This window comes from Cornus florida, unplaced genomic scaffold (assembly GCF_030987335.1).
Source record: "Cornus florida cultivar Cherokee Brave unplaced genomic scaffold, ASM3098733v1 CherokeeBrave_3.0.0_Hap2_Chr05, whole genome shotgun sequence".
Lineage (NCBI taxonomy): Eukaryota > Viridiplantae > Streptophyta > Magnoliopsida > Cornales > Cornaceae > Cornus > Cornus florida.
This window is the reverse complement of record NW_026775575.1, coordinates 95921020-95941695: the sequence shown is the minus strand read 5'-3', so window position 1 is coordinate 95941695 and position 20676 is coordinate 95921020. Positions and strand designations below refer to the sequence as shown.

General features: G+C 37.2%; 2 protein-coding genes across 2 annotated transcripts; both read left to right on the top strand.

The window, feature by feature from the left end:
- Window positions 1-391: 391 nt before the first annotated feature.
- LOC132307762 (G-type lectin S-receptor-like serine/threonine-protein kinase At4g27290) lies at window positions 392-5616 on the top strand. The gene is made up of 7 exons (XM_059805612.1): window positions 392-1828; window positions 2296-2445; window positions 2600-2757; window positions 3995-4205; window positions 4584-4821; window positions 4909-5059; window positions 5194-5616. Exons 1-7 carry the CDS (start codon window positions 535-537, stop codon window positions 5503-5505), a joined length of 2514 nt encoding a protein of 837 aa, XP_059661595.1. The 5' UTR covers window positions 392-534; the 3' UTR covers window positions 5506-5616.
- Window positions 5617-12653: 7037 nt separating this feature from the next.
- LOC132309780 (G-type lectin S-receptor-like serine/threonine-protein kinase At4g27290) lies at window positions 12654-20123 on the top strand. The gene is made up of 9 exons (XM_059808059.1): window positions 12654-12848; window positions 16062-16261; window positions 16401-16456; window positions 16895-17038; window positions 17193-17350; window positions 18586-18796; window positions 19169-19406; window positions 19493-19644; window positions 19779-20123. Exons 1-9 carry the CDS (start codon window positions 12654-12656, stop codon window positions 20087-20089), a joined length of 1665 nt encoding a protein of 554 aa, XP_059664042.1. The 3' UTR covers window positions 20090-20123.
- Window positions 20124-20676: the final 553 nt, after the last annotated feature.

Here is a 20676-nt window from a genome sequence, read left to right as displayed (position 1 = left end):
GCACGATACCCCCAAGTCATGCAACCAGACCACCTGTTCTGTGAATAGGTAGAGGAGAAAGTATTACCACCACTCAAGTCCAAGTGTGAAAGTCAAAGGTACAATGGTTATTTATGGGGTTATTTCACTAACACGTTAGTCATGTTAGGTATGAGGTGAGCTCGGCATATCATGCCATTTGTGTATCCGACAAATGAAAATCTAACAAATCGAGGAGTTTTTATCAAATGTTGAGACCAATTCCATTGTATTGTGGATGGACGGTGGATTTTCATCGGCAGGCATTAACAAAGACATGTATGCCCGGCTCACCTGTAATCTTCTTTGTCCGGGATGTATATTTAATTTAGTGCTGTAAAGATTGCGAAAGGAAGACTTTGAAGAAGACTTTCTGATTTGGTTTTCATTTTTCTTGTTTGTCAACTGCCAACCCAGTAGTAAATCAAATACTATCCTATGGGTTTCCTGAATTAATATTGAATAAAAAACAGAGAAACACACACAAACACCCTCTGAGTATATCATCAAAGAATTATGGTTTTTTCCATAGTTCTTTTCTTTTCTTTTATGTTTTCCACTTTTACAATAATCTCCAATGCGGTAGAATTACACACCATAACTACAACTCAATTTCTTACAGATGGACAAACCTTGGTCTCTTCAGATAGAACATTTGAACTGGGATTTTTCAGCCCCTCGGGTAGTACTTCAAGGAATCGATACATGGGAATATGGTACAAGAAAATATCTAATGGGACTGTGGTATGGGTTGCCAACAGAGATACTCCACTTACTGATGCATCAGGAGGAGGTGTCTTGAAGCTCACTGATGGAGGAATTCTCGTGCTTGTCAATAGTACAAACACCAGCTTCTGGTCTTCTTCAAATTCATCATCAAATAACAACATAGTGAACCCAGTTGCACAGCTTTTGGACTCGGGTAATCTTGTTGTCAGAGATGCAAATGATGAGAATTTCTTGTGGCAGAGTTTTGATTATCCATGTGACACTTTGTTGCCGGGCATGAAGCTTGGAAAGAACCTAGTAACCGGAATTGATCGGCATCTATGGTCATGGAAGTCCAGTGATGACCCTTCTAAAGGTGAGTATTCTTATGGATTTGATCTTCGTGGATTCCCACAATTAGTCCTCCTGAAAGGTTCGGTTGAGCAATACCGTTCTGGACCATGGAATGGTCTCAAGTTTAGTGGCTCCGTGGGTTTACAACCAAACAGCATCTACAAATACCATTTCGTTTTCGATCAGCAGGAAGTGTATTATGAATATGAGCTTATTAATAGCTCAGTTCTCTCACGGCGGGTTTTGAACCAGAATGGAATTGTGCAGCGCTTGACATGGAATTATAAAACACAGGATTGGACAGTTTATGTTAATACACCAGCAGATAACTGTGATTTTTATGGGCTGTGTCAGGGCTATGGTATCTGCAGAATTGCTGACTCCCCGGTGTGTGGGTGTCTTGATAAATTTGTTCCAAGGTACCCAAAAGATTGGGACACAGCAGATTGGTCAAGTGGGTGTGTTCGAAAAACAGCCTTGGATTGCCACAATGAATCATCAAATGGATTTATCAAGTATTCCGGTGTTAAATTGCCTGACACGCGGAATTCCTGGTTTAATAGGAGCATGACCCTCAAGGAATGCGAGACAGTATGCTTGAAAAACTGTTCTTGTATGGCTTATGCAAATATAGACATAAGAGAAGGAGGAAGTGGCTGCTTGCTCTGGTTTGAAGACCTGATTGATATTAGGGAGCTCACTGAAATTGGACAAGATATTTACATAAGAATGGCCTCCTCTGAGTTAGGTATGATATATATTCCCAAACATGTAGATGAGTAGCTTTTAAATTCTGTTGTGGAAATAAAAACAAAGTTGCCAATCTTTCCAACAGCTTTGCAAGCAGAGTGGTAGAAAGGAGGCATAAATCAAGTGGCACATGGAAGCTCTCATACATTCTCTTGCACTTGGTTTTAATTGTATTTTATTGATTTTTTTTTTTTCTCAATATTTATATAGTGACTGAAATCATATAATGTTAGGAACTACTGGTCATAGTATCAAGCAAACAATTTCCTAAATATTTGTGAATTTGTTTAAATTTCTAAATCTATTTACCAAGTAAAAGAGAAGAGAATTTGAAGAGGCTTTGTCTTAGAAAATAGAAACTTTCATGGGTTGGAAACCTATACTATGGGGGAAAATCAATCTTAATTTTTAAAAAAAATATTTTTGGATTAATTGACGGCTTTATTTGGATGATAAACTTGACAGTCTCCGAAGTTGGCTCCAAATCCAATAGGAAGATTCGAAAGAAAGTCATAGCCATCTTGGCGTTACTAGCAGGAGTGTTAGTGGTGGGCCTAACCTTGGCCTTTTATGTATGGAAGAAGAAGCATCAGGAGCAAAAGTTAAATAGAGGAGGTAATTAAATTAGTCATTTTATCGTCAAGTAGCTTGTTTGGTTTACTGGTACTGTTCTATTTATGTGCTCTTTTCTCTTTGAAAGGAAATGTGTTCAATTGTTTTGAAAATTAAAGTTGGTTTCGTCTAATTTCACTTTTTCCCCTATTTACAGAAAGTTTGGATCGCGGCTTGGAACAATGCCACACTAATGAAAGCCACAAGGAAGATCTAGAGTTGCCAATGTTTGACTTATCAACAATAGCTGATGCTACCAATAACTTCTCAATCAACAATAAACTTGGAGAGGGTGGATTTGGACCTGTTTACAAGGTAATAATATGGATACACTTACATGAGTTCCTAAGACCGATATATCTTATGCTCAATTGATACTGATACTAGGCAAATGCACTAAAATCACTGTATTTCTCTATTATTACTTATCTTAAAGGTTTTCATCTCTCATTTAAGAAAAAAATTCTGAACTTAAAATTACAATCAGCAAGCCTTCAAAAAGGGGATATTAAAAGATGCTGTACTTTTCTGAAAGTAATAATTTGGATACACTTGCATGAATTCCTTCCTAAGTCCGATATAGCTGAGGCTCAATTGATACTGATACTAGGCCAATACTCTACAATAATTGTATGTCTCTATTATTCTGAATTTGAAATTACAATCGGCAAGCCTTCAAAAAGACGATATTAAAAGCTGGTGAACTTTTCCGAATGAAAATGTCGGAAACCAACATCAGCAGTATAATGGTAACTATTTAAAAAATTATGACCAACAAGCTACAGCTAATACGGTGTGAACAAAAGTCTACTTTCAATTTTTATGTTTTTTTGGGTTCCTAAGAAGTTGTAGAGTTGTAACAATCCCCCCTCCTAAACACACACACACACGAAATAAAACTTGCTTGGCTTTTTGGTGTATTTATATACCTGATAAAGGGCAAGTTAGCAATGGAGCAAAATGTTTGTTGTTCTATTTTCGCAGAAGAACAAATGACCCTCTTTTTCAAAAGAAACTCTTTATGCGAGTGTGTATCTTTCCTCATGCGTAAATATTTGTAAATTTGTTCCATTAGTTCTCAATTTCTTGACATTGTGCTATGTCAGAATTAATAGGAAGATCAGAATGTTCAGTGATGAATCACATACTATTAGACAAGTTTCAACATTTTAATTTTTATTAAATTTTCCCTGCCATTCAAAATCTGTTTTTCTCTTTTTTGAAAAATAAAAAATAAAAGAAGGGGAAAATATTTGATTTTGCTAAATTAGAATCACTTTGATTTGTAGTAGGTCCTGCTATCCTTTTAGATGTTAGGATGTTGGGTAAAAAATTATAGGAAATACAATTTATTGAAGCAATTTTTAGTAGAGTGAGGCAACTCTTTTGGGTATATATATCCGTTGTGAAACAAATCAATAATCAAATCAGTGAAAATACAACACAAGGCAGTAAGTAAAAGATAAAAAGAAAAAGGAAGCAATATAAACATGAGTTTTTCTTTTCTTTTTTAAATAATATTCTACCAAACACAAATGTTTAAGTGTTTCAGGGTATGCTGGAAGAGGGAAAGGAAATAGCAGTGAAGCGGCTGTCAAAATATTCCACACAAGGAATTGATGAGTTCAAGAATGAAATTATCTTTATAGCAAAGCTCCAACATCGAAATCTCGTGAAGCTACTAGGTTGCTGCTTTCAAGGAGAAGAAACGATATTGATCTATGAATACATGCCTAACAAAAGCTTGGATTTATTTATTTTTGGTTTGGCTCTTTACCATGATAAATTTAACTCAGTTAAAGCATCTGACTATGTTAATTATAATTGATCCAGCATTGTTTTTTTTAACATGGTGTCGCCATAAATTGTTCCAACCAAGTTCAAGTGGCAGCACTTATATGCAGAGAAATGCAAATGTAGCAAGCAACCCCCTCCACCTTCCTCTTTTTTGTGTGTGTGTGTGTGTGTGTGTGTGTGTGTGTTTGGGGTGGGAGATCAAAGTTTGCTGGTTGCTTGTCACTTGTGCTACATGAACTTCACTCATAAAAAATCTGTGATTTGATATTTTGGAACCGTTTTCTAGTTATACAAGCATTCATTTAATTAGCAGCAGTATAGACTAATATGAAAAGTTTTGACAGATCAAACCCGAAGCAAATTACTTGATTGGCCTAAGCGCTTTGACATTATCAATGGCATTGCCCGGGGACTTCTTTATCTTCATCAAGATTCCCGACTGAGAATCATCCATAGAGATCTCAAAGCTAGCAATATTTTGCTAGATGTTAACATGATCCCTAAAATATCGGACTTTGGTGTGGCTAGAAGTTTTGGAGAAAATGAGACTGGAGCAATTACAAAAAGAGTGGTTGGAACACAGTAAGAATCTTTAAACATGTTTTATATAATCCATCCTACTGTTGCTACATAGCCTACATCTGTTTCTTAGTTCACTATTCCCTGCAGTGGCTACATGTCCCCGGAGTATGCAATAGATGGGATTTTTTCTATAAAATCAGATGTATTTAGTTTCGGAGTTTTGGTGCTAGAGATAGTGAGTGGAAAGAGGAACAGAGGTTTTTTTCATCCTAAACACCACCTTAACCTTCTTGGGCATGTAAGTCTCCTGTTTAGAATCTTATCATATATCTATATGTTAAAACTAACACTCGTACTAATGATTCGTGAATTACTTGTAATCTATATGTTAAAAACTGACACTTTTACTGATGAGGTGTGAATTACTTGTAGTCATGGAGACTTTTCAAGGAAGGCAGGTCCTTGGAACTGATAGATGCACCTCTAGGAGAAGACTCATGCTGTTTATCCCAAGTTCTACGAACGATCCATATTGCTTTATTATGTGTGCAACAATCTCCAGAAGATAGGCCAAACATGTCATCTGTGGTTCTGATGCAGGGTAGTGAGGGTGCATTGGTTCAGCCTAAACAACCTGGTTTTTACACTGAAAGAACTTTTCCTGAAATCGATTATTATTCGTCAAGCAAGCATACAACAAGTTCAGTCAATGAAATCACCATGACAATATTAGAGGCTCGATAAAAAAAAAAAAAATGTATTTGTGTTTTGTATGTTCTTTAATTTGTGAAATGCAAACCATTTTTGATCCATAAGGCCATTTATCTTAGTTAAATTGGGATAATACATCAGAAAATTTATTAAATAGTTATGTTTCTGCAAGAGCATTTCTATTATTCTGCTAATATGCTTTATATAAATATTATAGATATTATTAGGGTTTGGGTTTATTATGCATAATTCACCTACTTAGTGGAAGCTTTGATTAGTCATATTGACAATTGACAGTTGACTTAACTAAGATCTTGTCAAACCATGTCAACTTCTGCAGAAAAAATACTTTATATCTAGTTGATTGATTAAGTAGAATAAAGAGTGTATTGTAATGTTGGAAAACTCAAGGGGGTTTCCCAATTGTCAAGGCACTGTAAGCAATATCTACAACTTGATAAGTTAAAAGACACAAAATAGAACGTATCAATGCCACAAAATCGAGTTTTATTATTGGGAAATCATATTTTGGTCGAGTTAGGAGTTTTAAATTACAAATTGATCTATTTTAGAAGTTTATATTTTATTTTGGTTGAATAAAATAATTAGATATGTATTAAAAACTATTGTTTAGGGCCAAAATATGATAAGGCTAAAGTTGACCAAGCAAGATGTGGGTTGGATTTTCTCCTTATTTTTAAGAGGCTTCTACAAGCCATTTCAGTTAAGTCAACGAAGTTGCAGCAAATCATGGAGACGTGGTTTGTAGAAGAGAATGAATGTGGGATGACACGTATTTATGGATATATATATATATATATATATATATATATATATGTGTGTGTGTGTGTGTGTGTGTGTGTGTGTGTGTGTGTGTATATTTGTATTATATACAGCCACGATGAAGTTGTAACGACCCTAAACTGAATACCGAAAATAAAAATAAAAATTCGGCATGACCTCCTCTAAAAATGGTCCTACAACAACCTGTTCAAAAAAAAAAAAAAAAAAAAAAAAAACGGCCTTTCAAGACCTATCCAACCTGCCCCAACACACAATACAAAAACAATATAATGCATTCCCCAATACCACAACATAAACAACTTTCCCAAATTAGCCCATCATCGTCATCCCCTTCAACTTAAGCATTTACATGGTCTCAGTTTATAACAAAAATAATCAAGTATCTTAGTTATGTTACAGGGTCATGATTTGCAAAAATAAATACTCTTTTACATAGTTTGAGACAATACAAAAAAAATGGGCTAAGATACAAAAGATAACAAAATACAACTCTTAATCTTCTTTAAGCTTGCGGGGGATTGTCATCCGCCACTTATTTTCTGAGCCCTGAAAAATGTTAAATAATAGGGGTGAGCAAAATTGCTCAGTAGGTAGTGCCTAAGGCACACCTCTTGAGACCCCGTGAATCCACACAATGAATAGGAATAAGGAAATTGGGATCATACCATGCCGGGAGTAAAAATATAACTACAATACCACATCATTAATCCAATACCACAAATAAATATGCCCTGCACTGAGATGCCGTGCCATGCAATGTCACTCCTCATTTTCCCAAAACCATTTCCATTATCATTTCCAAACCGTTAGTGAACCCGTCCCATAGCAACTCCATGGTGGCACGAGAGAAGGATTGGCCACTATCCCTGACCCATGGCAACTCCATGGCGTCATTTAGGGCCCAGGTAACTCAACCACACTAGGGCGGTCTCCCTAGTCCCCTCTAGGCCTCACTAACGCCGCGGTCCCTAGACAACTCCTAGACAGCCGGGTTTTTCACAAAATCATTTTCAAAATTCTTTCCCAAAAATATATATGTATATATTTTTTATTTATTTATTTATTTATTTATTTTTTGGTCAAATTCATGATCCCTTCTCTTTCCCAATGAAGTACATAGATGCTTCATACCTTTTTGGTCATAGCAACATTTATTATCACATGCCAATTTTAAGATTTAATTACTTAGCATGCTTCACAAGAAGTTTCAAAAAAAATAACATACTTCCTTCAACAAAATTCTAGCATGGTAAGCAAGTAAGGCATGGAATTAAATTCATATAAGCATATATTTCATGTAACCCTAATTAAAACACATAGACACATATCTCATTACAACAATCTGATCATTTCAAGGAAAAACTAACACAATTTAACATGCTTAACAACAAATCAAATAAAATGATTCATAAAGGAGCAAGAAAAAGTGAATTAGGAACCCCTACCTCTATTTTATGCAAAACCCCCAATTTTCACCTCAAACCCTCAAAATGGGTCAAGATTTTCGGACTCCCTAGGTTGCTCAAAACTGAAATTGCTGGTACACAAGTGTAAAGCTCGCCGTGCTCTCCGTTTTGCCGCAAACGACACTCAAAATTACTAAGGGATGAAAGAGAAATCAAGATTTGAAGTTGTAAAAGAAAAAAGAAGAAAAGAAATCCAGTGAGAGAGAGAGAGTTGGCCGTGAGAAATGAGAAGTTTGGCGAAGGTAATGGCTAGAAAGCTTTCACAATTGATATAATATCATATGGGTCCCGCAGGTAAAATAAAAAAACTTCTCCTAACACACACATAAATATATATTAAAGAAAAACTTAAACATTACATTCTCCCCAACTTAAAAAGATTTCGTCCCCGAAATCAAGACATATCTGAGGAAGAAAACAACGCTGGGTACTTAGAGCGAACCTCCTGTTCGAGCTCCCAAGAAGCCTCCTCAACTTCGTGGTGTCTCCAAAGAACTTTCACCATTGGTATCATCTTATTTCTCAACACCATCTATTGTGTGTCAAAGATATGAACTGGTCCCTTCTCGTAGGAAACATCCTCACCAATGTTTACATCAACCCAACTCAAAATGTAAGACGGATCCGGCTCATACTTCCGTAGCATCGATACATAAAAGACATTGTGGACTCTATCCATCTGTGGTGGTAAAGCAAATCTATAAGCGACTTCTCCTACACGGTCCAAAATCTCAAACGGTCCAATGAATCGTGGCGACAACTTGTCACTCTTCCCGAATCTCATCAAACCCTTCCGTGGAGAAACCCGAAGAAAAACGTGGTCTCCCACTTCAAAGGATTACAGCCGTCTTCGCTTATCCGCATAACTCTTCTGTCGGCTCTGAGCTGTAAGTAACCTCTGTCTGATCAGTTTAATCTTCTCGGTAGTCTCAAGTACTATGTCGGGTCCTAAGGCGACGGTCTCACCTACCTCAGTCCAACAAACTGGAGATCTACATGGTTTGCCATACAAGGCCTCAAATGGAGCCATCTCAATAGTCGTCTGATAACTGTTGTTGTAGGCAAACTCAATAAGCGGAAGGTGATCCTCCCAACTACCTCCCAAATTAAGTACACATGCCCGAAGCATATCCTCCAAAATCTGGATAGTACGCTACGACTGGTCGTCTGTCTATGGATGGAATGCCATACTAAGATGCAACGCTGAGCCAAACGCTGCTTGAAGTCCTTCCCAGAACTTCGAAGTGAACTTGACATCCCTATCTGAGACAATAGTTACTGGAACTCCATGCAACCTTACAATCTCCTTCACATAAAGTACACCAAGCTTCTCTACATCATCTGTTGCCTTAATAGGCAAAAAGTGAGCCGTCTTGGTTAGCCTATCAATGATGACTCATACGGCTTCATTGCCTTTCCGTGACCTTGGAATACCTGTCACAAAATCCATAGCAATATGTTCCCATTTCCACTGCGCTACAGGCAATGGTTGTAACAAACCAGCTGGTCTCTGATGCTCGGCCTTCACCTATTGACAGGTAAGGCACTTAGCCACAAACTGTGCAACATCTTTTTTCATCCCGTTCCACCAATATTGACGTCTCAAATTGTGATACATTTTGGTACCACCTGGATGAACTGCAAAGCGGGAAGTGTAAAACTCCCATAAGACGTCCTCACGATAAACCGTGGGAACCACCAATAAACCCCTGAAACGTAGACCCCCATCTGCATGCAAGGCCCAATCTTTCACTGTCTCACCATTGGAGATGAAAGCGTGAATGGCATCTAAATCCGGGTCCTGTCTCTGTGACTCAATCACTCATACAACAAGAGTAGGCTGAGCCACAAGACTAAACAAGAATGCTGGCTCACTGTCAACATCATCATCAAAACACTGCAATCCCATTTCTGCCAGATCTTCAACCATCTTCCATTTTCGGATGGCCAAACTAGCCAAAGTTCCACGAGATTTTCGGCTTAAGGCATCTGGTACCACATTTACCTTGCCCGGATGATACTGTAAGTCAAAATTGTAATCTTCCAAGAACTCAACCCATCTTCTCTATCTGTTGTTCAAGTCCTTTTGGGAGAAAAGGTACTTGAGACTTTTATGATCCAAGTACACCTCGAATCTCTCACCATATAAGTAATGTCTTTAACACTTCAAGGCAAATACAACTGTCGCTAACTCCAAATCATGAGTAAGGGTAGTTAAGCTCGTGAGTCTTCAACTGTCGAGACCCATAAGCCACTACTCTACCATCCTGCATCAACACATATCCCAAACCATCACATGAAGCGTCACAAAAAATCACATAACCCAAGCCACGCTCAAGTATCACCAACACTGGAGCTATAGTCAATCTTGTCTTCAACTCCTGAAAAGATGACTCATAGGCTTCATTCCACACAAACTTAATCCATTTCCGGGTCATAGGAGCTGCCAAACGGGAGAAATCCTTCACAAATCTCCGATAGTAACCCACTAGGCTAAGGAAACTCCGAATCTCAAAAACATTCTTGGGTTGCTCCCAATTCAAAACTACTTCAACCTTTGATGGATCTACTAACACTCCACCTTCTGAAACAACATGCCCCAAAAATTTCACCTCCTGTAGCCAAAACTCACATTTCTCATATTTGGCATACAATCGATGCTCCCACAAAATCTATAAAACAATACTCAAATGAACCTCGTGCTCCTCCCGAGATCATGAATACACGAGAATGCCATCCACGAAAAGTACCACAAACTGGTCCAAGTAATCGTGAAAGACGCGGTTCATCAAGTTCATGAATACCGCTGGCGCATTAGTCAAGCCAAAAGGTATAACAAGGAACTCATAGTGTCCATACCGTGTACGAAATGCTGTCTTTGGGATATCCTTATCCCTAACCCGTAACTAATAGTAGCCTGACCTCAAGTCAATCTTCGAAAAATAACTAGCTCCTCTCAATTAATCAAATAAATCATCTATCATTGGCAAAGGATACTTATTCTTGATAGTGGCACGATTCAACTTCCGATAATCAATGCACAACCTCAAAGAACCATCTTTCTTCTTAGCAAACAAGACCGGTGCGCCCCACGGTGACACATTCGGTCGGATGAAACCTTTCATCCTTAAATCATCAAGCCACCTCTTTAATTCTTCCAATTTAACTGGTGCCATACGATACAGTGCCATAGAAATCGGTGCGGTACCTGGCATTAAATCAATAGTGAACTCCACTTCTCGGTGCGAAGGCAACTCTGTCAAATCCTCTGGAAACACATCCAGAAAATCATGAACAATTCCAGGATAATCTCTTCCATAACATTATCTTCTTCGGCTATAAGGCTAGTAAAGAAGTAATCACCACGAACTCCATAAAATGATGAAATGTAGGAATCACTCCGATCTCCCACGAAAAAGAAACAGTCTCCCTCGGGAGTGTAAACAGTGAATCTACCTCTAAAACAGTCGATCGTGGCACGAAAGGAAGCTAACCAATCCATCCTGAGAATGACATCAAAGCTAGTCATCTCTAGGAGGATAAGGTCAAACACAAAGGTCCACCCGGCTATCACAATGCAACAATACCACACAACTCGACTCAAAGACACTGAAACCGCAACTGGCGTATCAACACACAACGCTTGATCCATGAAACTGACCTCTAACCCTGATGTAAGTGCAAATGATGATGAAATGAAAGAATGAGATACACCAGAGTCAAACAAAACATGGACCCAAGAACCAAACACTGGAAATATACCTCGGAGAACTGACAATCCAAAAGATGTATCAGTCGGTGCAAGTGCAAAGACACATCCCTGTAGTGCTTGTGCCTGAGAATTGCCAACCTGAACACCTGACTGCTGCACTGACATAGTAGGAGTATCCCTCCTAACTGGCCGTGAACCCTGAGAGGACATGGCAGGCTGTGATGGTGGTGGTCTGAAACCTGACTGAACCGTAGCCGACTGTGACGGCCTCTGCTATGACCTTGTGCCACTACCGGTGCCTACTCCCTGATTAGGACAATTCGTAACCTTATGGCCCTGTTGGTCACAACCAAAACAAGCCCCAGAATTAACCAATGTTTGTGGATACTCTGACTTATAGTGACCCGGCTGATTACAACGATAACAAATGACACCACTCCTGGCAGACCCTGCTGGCATAGGAGTGGTATTAGTAGATTGTGCTAACTACTGCCCCTGAAACTGAGATGAACCAACCCTGTTCCTCTTCCCTGAAGGTCCCTCTGAAAATGACCTTGCATTCCTCTTTTACTTCCACTGTCCCCTTCTTACATCTTTATCTTTGGCCTCTGCCTCTGGCATTAATGCCCTTTCCACTGCCTCAGAATAAACCTTAATGCCCTGTGCTATTAACAACGGTATCAACTTGTAGTCAAGTCCGGAGATAAACTTCCGAACCTTATCAACATTCATTACTCACTATCTATGGAGCAAAGCGAGAGAATGAGGTGAACCTGTTCTCGTACTCCGTCACCGACATATTGCCTTGGATATGGCCAATAAACTGATTCTTTAACTCCCACCTATTGGAGGCAGGGAAATACTTCTCATAGAACAGCTCCATGAATCTATCTCAACTCATCTTTTCAATCTTATATTGATTTGTGATCGATTTCCACCAAAACTTGGCATCCTTTGAAAACATGTAAGTAGCTAGGATGATTTTCAAGTGATTCTCTATCACATCCATAGAAGTCAATTGAGTTTCAACTTGCTCTATGTAGTCATCCGATACCATGGGATCTACACCGCCTTCAAACATCACTGGCATCAACTGAGAAAACCCTTTAATAATCTTGAGACGCTTCTATGCTAGCGTCTCCTCTACTTGCACTACCGGTTGTGGTACCAGCTGCGGTATTGGCTACGGTTGAGTAGCAATGGTGGCCCTCAAGACCTTCTGCAATAAGCGATTCAATACTAGTTCCGCCGGACTTTCACCCTCTTCAACAGGTGCTTCCATATTATCCCTCCTTATAGGAACAACTCTTGGGGCAATCAAATCCCGAAGAAGTGTGTCCTCATCAGCTGTCTCCGCCGGATTGGAGCTCAAGCTCTCGCCAACATTACCCCTTGTTAGCCAAAGGCCAACTTCCCTTAGTTATTCACGCCGTGACATCGTTCTATAAAACAAAAATAACGGTTCAATAACAATAACACTAAGGTCCAATCGTGAACAACTCAACATAAAAGGATGTTATACTAACACTTAGCATGCAATACTGTGTAATGAACAAATTAATATAAGCATATAATCACATAAGCACGTAAGCAAGTAAACAGTTAAGCATGTTTTTTCACATAGCAAAACACTTTTGCAAATAAGGAATTTACAATGCAAATGACTTCACAGACAACCCTAGGTAGGCCTCTACCCGTCGTCCTAATGGTTTTTGAACCTTCGCTCTGATACCAAATTTGTAACAACCTTAAACTGAATACCGAAAATAAAAATAAAAAATTTTAAAAATTTCGGCATGACCTCTACTAAAAATGGTCCTACAACAACCTGTTCAAATGAAGAAAAAAAACAACAGCCTTTCAAGACCTATCCAACCTACCCCAACACACAATACAAAAGAAATATAATGCATTCCCCAATACAACAACATCAACAACCTTCCCAAATTAGCCCATCATCGTCATCCCCTTCAACTTAAGCATTTACATGGTCTTAGTTTACAACAAAAATAATCAAGTATCTTAGTTATGTTACAGGGTCATGATTTGCAAAAATAAATACTCTTTTACATAGTTTGAGACAATACAAAAAAAAAGGGCTAAGATACAAAAGATAACAAAATACAACTTCTAATCTTCTTCAAGCTTGCGGGGGATTGTCATCCACCATTTTTTTTCCGAGCCCTGAAAAATGTTAAATAATAGGGGTGAGCAAAATTACACAGTAGGTAGTGCCTAAGACACATCTCTTGAGACCCTATGAATCCACACAATGAATAAGAATAAGGAAATTGGGATCATACCATGCTGGGAGTAAAAGTATAACTACGATACCACATCATTAATCCAATACCACAAATAAATATGACATGCACTGAGATGCCGTGCCATGCAATGTCACTCCCCATTTTCCCAAAACCATTTCCATTATCATTTCCAAACCGTTAGTGAACCCGTCCCATGGCAACTCCATGGCGGCACGAGAGGAGGATTGGACACTATCCCTAACCCATGGCAATTCCATGGCGTCATTGGAGGCCCAGGTAACTCAACCTTACTAGGGCGGTCTCCCTAGTCCCCTCTAGGCCTCACTAACGCCGCGGTCCCTAGGCAACTCCTGGGTGGCCGGGTTTTTTACAAAATCATTTTCAAAATTCTTTCCCAAAAATATATATGTATATATTTTTATTTATTTATTTATTATTATTATTTTTTTTTGTCAAATTCATGTTCCCATCTCTTTCCCAATGAAGTACATAGATGCATCATGCCTTTTTTATCATAGCAACATTTATCATCACACGCCAATTTTAAGATTTAATTATTTAGCATGCTTCACAAGAAGTTTCAAAAAAAATAACATACTTCCTTCAACAAAATTCTAGCATGGTAAGCAAGTAAGGCATGGAATTAAATTCATATAAGCATATATTTCATGTAACACCAATTAAAACACATAGACACACATCTCATTACAACAATATGATCATTTCAAGGAAAAACTAACACAATTTAACATGCTTGACAACAAATCAAATAAGATGATTCACAAAGGAGCAAGAAAAAGTGAATTAGGAACCCCTACCTCTATTTTATGCAAAACTCCCAATTTTCACCTCAAACCCTCAAAATGGGTCAAGATTTTCGGACTCCCTAGGTTGCTTGAAACTGAAATTGTTGGTACACATGTGTAGAGCTCGCTGTGCTCTCTGTTTTGCCGCAAACGGCAATCAAAATTACCAAGGGATGAAAAAGAAATCAAGATTTAAAGTCATTAAAAAAAAAAAAAAAAAAAAAAAAAAAAAAAAAAAAGAAGAAGAAAAGAAAAAAGAAAAAAGAAAAGAAATCCAGTGAGAGAGAGAGAGAGAGCTGGCCGTGAGAAATGAGAAGTCTAATGAAGGTAATGGCTATAAAGCCTTCACAATTGATATAATATCATGTGGGTCCCGTAGGTAAAATAAAAAAACTTCTCCTAACACACACATAAATATATATATAAGAAAAACTTAAACATTACAGAAGTAGTCGCTATAAAGAAGGGGCTACAATGCCATGAAAGCCAAGATTAAAATAGAAAGTCCAACAGAAGAAGGTTACCCAGGTTAAAGGTAATGTGGGTGTGCAAGTAACTTCCTTATATATTCATGATATATATGGAGTAGTATAGGGAAAGAAGGAGTCTATAGATGGAAGAGATTATAAAAATCATGGGACACTTGGCCAAACAAGGGTACATCAGCTGAAAGTGGTGGTATTTCATGTAACTGCTACCACTAACTGAAGCAGTTGTCAGGGAATATGGGTGACGAGGTTAATTAAATCATGTTTGAAGAAGAAAGTATTTACGGCAGAAGAAAGGGAATAGGAAGTCGTGGAAGACAGAGTGGAAGATATGATTGAAGAAGATGGAAGGAAGAAGTTACAACTGCCAAGAGAACATGGGACACTTGGCAGTTTGAAATCAATACAAGTGGAAGTTTCTAAGGCTGCTATTTACCAAGCTGCAAGCATGGAAATCTCTATAAATAGAGCACTTAGAGCTAGTTTGCAAATCTTGTTCAAATCACACAGCAATACAACACTTCAATTACTTTACATTCATGTAATGCACCTCCAATATGTTTAATTCAAGTCCCGCACTTATTTTTTTTACTTTCCAGCACCTTACTTTGAAGTCCTACACCTTCAATACCGCTTTCCATTCCACTAGCCATAGAGTAGTCCAGAAGTCCTTTTTCAAAAGAAAAAGAACCTCCGAAGGTGGTAATTCCAGTCCTTCGTACAGTCGTCTAATCCCTGCAATCTACTACTGGATAATTGTTCGCATACACACTTTGGAATGACAACAATTCTTGGGACACCCATTCACCCTCCTTTCCACACTTGGAAAGGTCCACGGTTTTTAGGAGCCGAACACATACCATTTTGTTTTTGATCAGTAGGAAGTGTATTATGAATATGAGCTTATTAATAGCTCGGTTTTCTCACGGCGGGTTTTGAATCAGAATGGAATACTACAGCGCTTGACATGGAATTATAAAACACAGGTATGGACAGTTTACATGAATACACCAGCAGGTAACTCTCATTTTTATGGGCTATGTCAGGCCTATGGTATCTGCGGCATTGCTAACTCCCCGGTGTGTGGGTGTCTTGATAAATTTGTTCCAAGGTACCCAAAAGATTGGGACACAGCAGATTGGTCAAGTGGGTGTGTTCGAAAAACAGCCTTGGATTGCCACAATGAATCATCAAATGGATTTATCAAGTATTCCGGTCTTAAATTGCCTGACACGCAGAATTCCTGGTTTAATAAAAGCATGACCCTCAAGGAATGTGAGACAGTATGCTTTGAAAAACTGTTCTTGTATGGCTTATGCAAATATAGACATAAGAGGAGGAGGAACTGGCTGCTTTCTCTGGTTTGAAGCCCTGATTAATATTAGGGTGCTCACTGAAACTGGACAAGATATTTATATAAGAATGGCCTCATCTGAGTTAGGTATGATATATATTCCCAAACATGTAGATAAGTAGCTTTTAAATTCTGTTGTGGAAATAAAAAGAAAGTTGCCAATATTTTCAACAGCTTTGCAAGCAGAGTTGTAGAAAGGAGGCATAAATCAGGAGGCACATGGAAGCTCTCACACACATTCTCTTGCACTTGGTTTTAATTGTATTTTATTGATTTTTTTTTCAATATTTATATAGTGACTGAAATCATATAATGTTAGAAACTACTGGTCATAGTATCAAGCAAACAATTTCCAAAATATTTGTGAATATGTTTAAATTTCTAAATCTAATTACCAAGTAAAAGAGAAGAGAATTTGAAGAGGCTTTATCTTAGAAAATAGAAACTTTCATGGGTTGGAAACCTATACTATTTTTGGAAACTCAATCTTAATTTTTTTTTTTTTTTGGATGATGAACTTGACAGTCTCCGAAGTTGACTCCAAATCCAATAGGAAGATGCGAAAGAAAGTCACAGTCATCTTGGCGTTACTAGCAGGAGTGTTATTGCTGGGCCTAACCTTTGCCTTTTATGTACGGAAGAAGCATCAAGAGCAAAAATTAAATAGAGGTAACTAAATTAGTCATTTTATGGTCAAGTAGCTTGTTTGGTTTACTGGTACTGTTCTATTTATGTGCTCTTATCTCTCTGGAAGGAAATGTGTGCAATTGTTTTGAAAATTAAAGTTGGTTTCATCTAATTTCACTTTTTCCCCTGTTTACAGAAAGTTTGGATCGCGGCTTGGAACAATGCCACACTAATGAAAGCCACAAGGAAGATCTAGAGTTACCAATGTTTGACTTATCAACAATAGCTGATGCTACCAATAACTTCTCAATCAACAATAAACTTGGAGAGGTTGGATTTGGACCTGTTTACAAGGTAATAATATGGATACACTTACATGAATTCCTAAGACCGATATATCTTATGCTCAATTGATATTGATACTAGGCAAATGCACTAAAATCACTGTATTTCTCTATTATTACTTATCTTCAAGGTTTTCATCTCTCATTTAAGAAAAAAATTCTGAACTTAAAATTACAATCAGCAAGCCTTCAAAAAGGGGATATTAAAAGATGCTGTACTTTTCTGAAAGTAATAATTTGGATACACTTGCATGAATTCCTAAGTCCGATATAGCTGAGGCTCAATTGATACTGATACTAGGCAAATACTCTAAAATAATTGTATGTCTCTATTATTCTGAATTTGAAATTACAATCAGCAAGCCTTCAAAAAGAGTATATTAAAAGCTGGTGAACTTTTCCGAATGAAAATGTCTGAAACGAACATCAGCAGTATAATGGTAACTATTTAAAAAATTATGACCAACGAGCTACAGCTAATACGGTGTGCACAAAAGTCTACTTTCAATTTTTATGTTTTTTTGGGTTCCTAAGAAGTTGTAGAGTTGTAACAATCCCCCTTCCTAAACACACACACACACGAAATAAAACTTGCTTGGCTTTTTGGTGTATTTATATACCTGATAAAGGGCAAGTTAGCAATGGAGCAAAATGTTTGTTGTTCTATTTTTGCAGAAGAACAAATGACCCTTTTTTTCAAAAGAAACTCTTTATGCGAGTGTGTATCTTTCCTCATGCATATATATTTGTAAATTTATTCTATTAGTTCTCAATTTCTTGACATTGTGCTATGTCAGAATTAATAGGAAGATCAGAATGTTCAGTGATGAATCACATACTATTAGACAAGTTTCAACATTTTAATTTTTATTAAATTTTCCCAGCCATTCAAAATCTGTTTTTCTCTTCTTTTGAAAAATAAAAAGTAAAAGAAGGGGAAAATATTTGATTTTGCTAAATTAGAATCACTTTGATTTGTAGTAGGTCCTGCTATCCTTTTAGATGTTAGTATGTTGTGCAAAAAATTATAGGAAATACGATTTATTGAAGAAATTTTTAGTAGAGTGAGGCAAACTCTTTTGGGTATATATATCCGTTGTGAAACAAATCAATAATCAAATCAGTGAAAATACAACACAAGGCAGTAAGTAAAAGATAAAAAGAAAAAGGAAGCAATATAAACATGAGTTTTTCTTTTCTTTTTAAAATAATATTCTACCAAACACAAATGTTTAAGTGTTTCAGGGTATGCTGGAAGAGGGAAAGGAAATAGCAGTGAAGCGGCTGTCAAAATATTCCACACAAGGAATTGATGAGTTCAAGAATGAAATTATCTTTATAGCAAAGCTCCAACATCGAAATCTTGTGAAGCTTCTAGGTTGCTGCTTTCAAGGAGAAGAAACGATATTGATCTATGAATACATGCCTAACAAAAGCTTGGATTTATTTATTTTTGGTTTGGCTCTTTACCATGATAAATTTAACTCAGTAAAAGCATCTGACTATGTTAATTATATTTGATCCAGCATTGTTTTTTTGACATGGTGTCGCCATAAATTGTTCCAACCAAGTTCAAGTGGCAGCACTTATATGCAGAGAAATGCAAATGTAGCAAGCAACCCCCTCCACCTTCCTCTTTATTTTATTTTTTTTGTGTGTGTGTGTGTGTTTGGGGTGGGGGATCAAAGTTTGCTGGTTGCTTGTCACATGTGCTACATGAACTTCTCTCATAAAAACTCTGTGATTTGATATTTTGGAACCGTTTTCTAGTTATACAAGCATTCATTTAATTAGCAGCAGTGTAGACTAATATGAAAAGTTTTGACAGATCAAACCCGAAGCAAATTACTTGATTGGCCTAAGCGCTTTGAAATTATCAATGGCATTGCCCGGGGACTTCTTTATCTTCATCAAGATTCCCGACTGAGAATCATCCATAGAGATCTCAAAGCTAGCAATATTTTGCTAGATGTTAACATGATCCCTAAAATATCGGACTTTGGTGTGGCTAGAAGTTTTGGAGAAAATGAGACTGGAGCAACTACAAAAAGAGTGGTTGGAACACAGTAAGAATCTTTAAACATGTTTATATAAACCATCCTATTGTTGCTACATAGCCTACATCTGTTTCTTAGTTCACTATTCCCTGCAGCGGCTACATGTCCCCGGAGTATGCAATAGATGGGATTTTTTCTATAAAATCAGATATATTTAGTTTCGGAATTTTGGTGCTGGAGATAGTGAGTGGAAAGAGGAACAGAGGTTTTTTTCATCCTAAACACCACCTTAACCTTCTTGGGCATGAAAGTCTCCTGTTTAGAATCTTATCTTATATCTATATGTTAAAACTAACACTCATACTAATGATTCGTGAATTACTTGTAATCTATATGTTAAAAACTGACACTTTTACTGATGAGGTGTGAATTACTTGTAGTCATGGAGACTTTTCAAGGAAGGCAGGTCCTTGGAACTGATAGATGCACCTCTAGGAGAAGACTCATGCTGTTTATCCCAAGTTCTACGATCGATCCATATTGCTTTATTATGTGTGCAACAATCTCTAGAAGATAGGCCAAACATGTCATTTGTGGTTATGATGCTGGGTAGCGAGGGTGCATTGCTTCAGCCTAAACAACCTGGTTTTTACACTGAAAGAACTTTTCCTGAAATCGATTATTATTTGTCAAGCAAGCATACAACAAGTTCAGTCAATGAAATCACCATGACAATATTAGAGGCTCGATAAAAAATAAAAAATAAAAAAATAAAAAAAAACACAATGTATTTGTGTTTTGTTTGTTCTTTAATTTGTGAAATGCAAACCATTTTTGATCCATAAGGCCATTTATCTTAGTTAAATTGGGATAATACATCAGAAAATTTATAAAATAGTTCTATTTCTGCAAAAGCATTTCTATTATTCTGCTAATATGCTTTATATAAATATTATAGATATTATTAGGGTTTGGGTTTATTATGCATAATTCACCTACTTAGAGGACGCTTTGATTAGTCATATTGGCAATTGACAGTTGACTTAGCTAAGATCTTGTCAAACCATGTCAACTTCTACAGAAAAAATACTTTATATCTAGGTGAATGATTAAGTAGAATAAAGAGTGTATTGTAATGTTGGAAAACTCAAGCAATTGTCAAGGCACTGTAAGCAATATCTACAACTTGATAAGTTAAAAGACACAAAATAGAACGTATCAATGCCACAAAATCGAGTTTTATTATTGGGAAATCATATTTTGGTCGAGTTAGGAGTTCTAAATTACAAATTGATCTATTTTAAAAGTTTATATTTCATTTTGGTTGAATAAAATAATT

What these genes read in the sequence shown, in the direction of transcription:
- LOC132309780 (XM_059808059.1), top strand. Translation starts at nt 12,654, where the DNA reads ATGGTGGCCCTCAAGACCTTCTGCAATAAGCGATTCAATACTAGTTCC. An exon ending in CCTGACACGCAGAATTCCTG is followed by an intron (nt 16,262 to 16,400) that starts GTTTAATAAAAG and finishes GATTAATATTAG; the next exon opens with GGTGCTCACTGAAACTGGAC. An exon ending in AGAGCAAAAATTAAATAGAG is followed by an intron (nt 17,039 to 17,192) that starts GTAACTAAATTA and finishes CCCTGTTTACAG; the next exon opens with AAAGTTTGGATCGCGGCTTG.
- LOC132307762 (XM_059805612.1), top strand. Translation starts at nt 535, where the DNA reads ATGGTTTTTTCCATAGTTCTTTTCTTTTCTTTTATGTTTTCCACTTTT. An exon ending in AATGGCCTCCTCTGAGTTAG is followed by an intron (nt 1,829 to 2,295) that starts GTATGATATATA and finishes TAAACTTGACAG; the next exon opens with TCTCCGAAGTTGGCTCCAAA. An exon ending in ACCTTAACCTTCTTGGGCAT is followed by an intron (nt 5,060 to 5,193) that starts GTAAGTCTCCTG and finishes AATTACTTGTAG; the next exon opens with TCATGGAGACTTTTCAAGGA.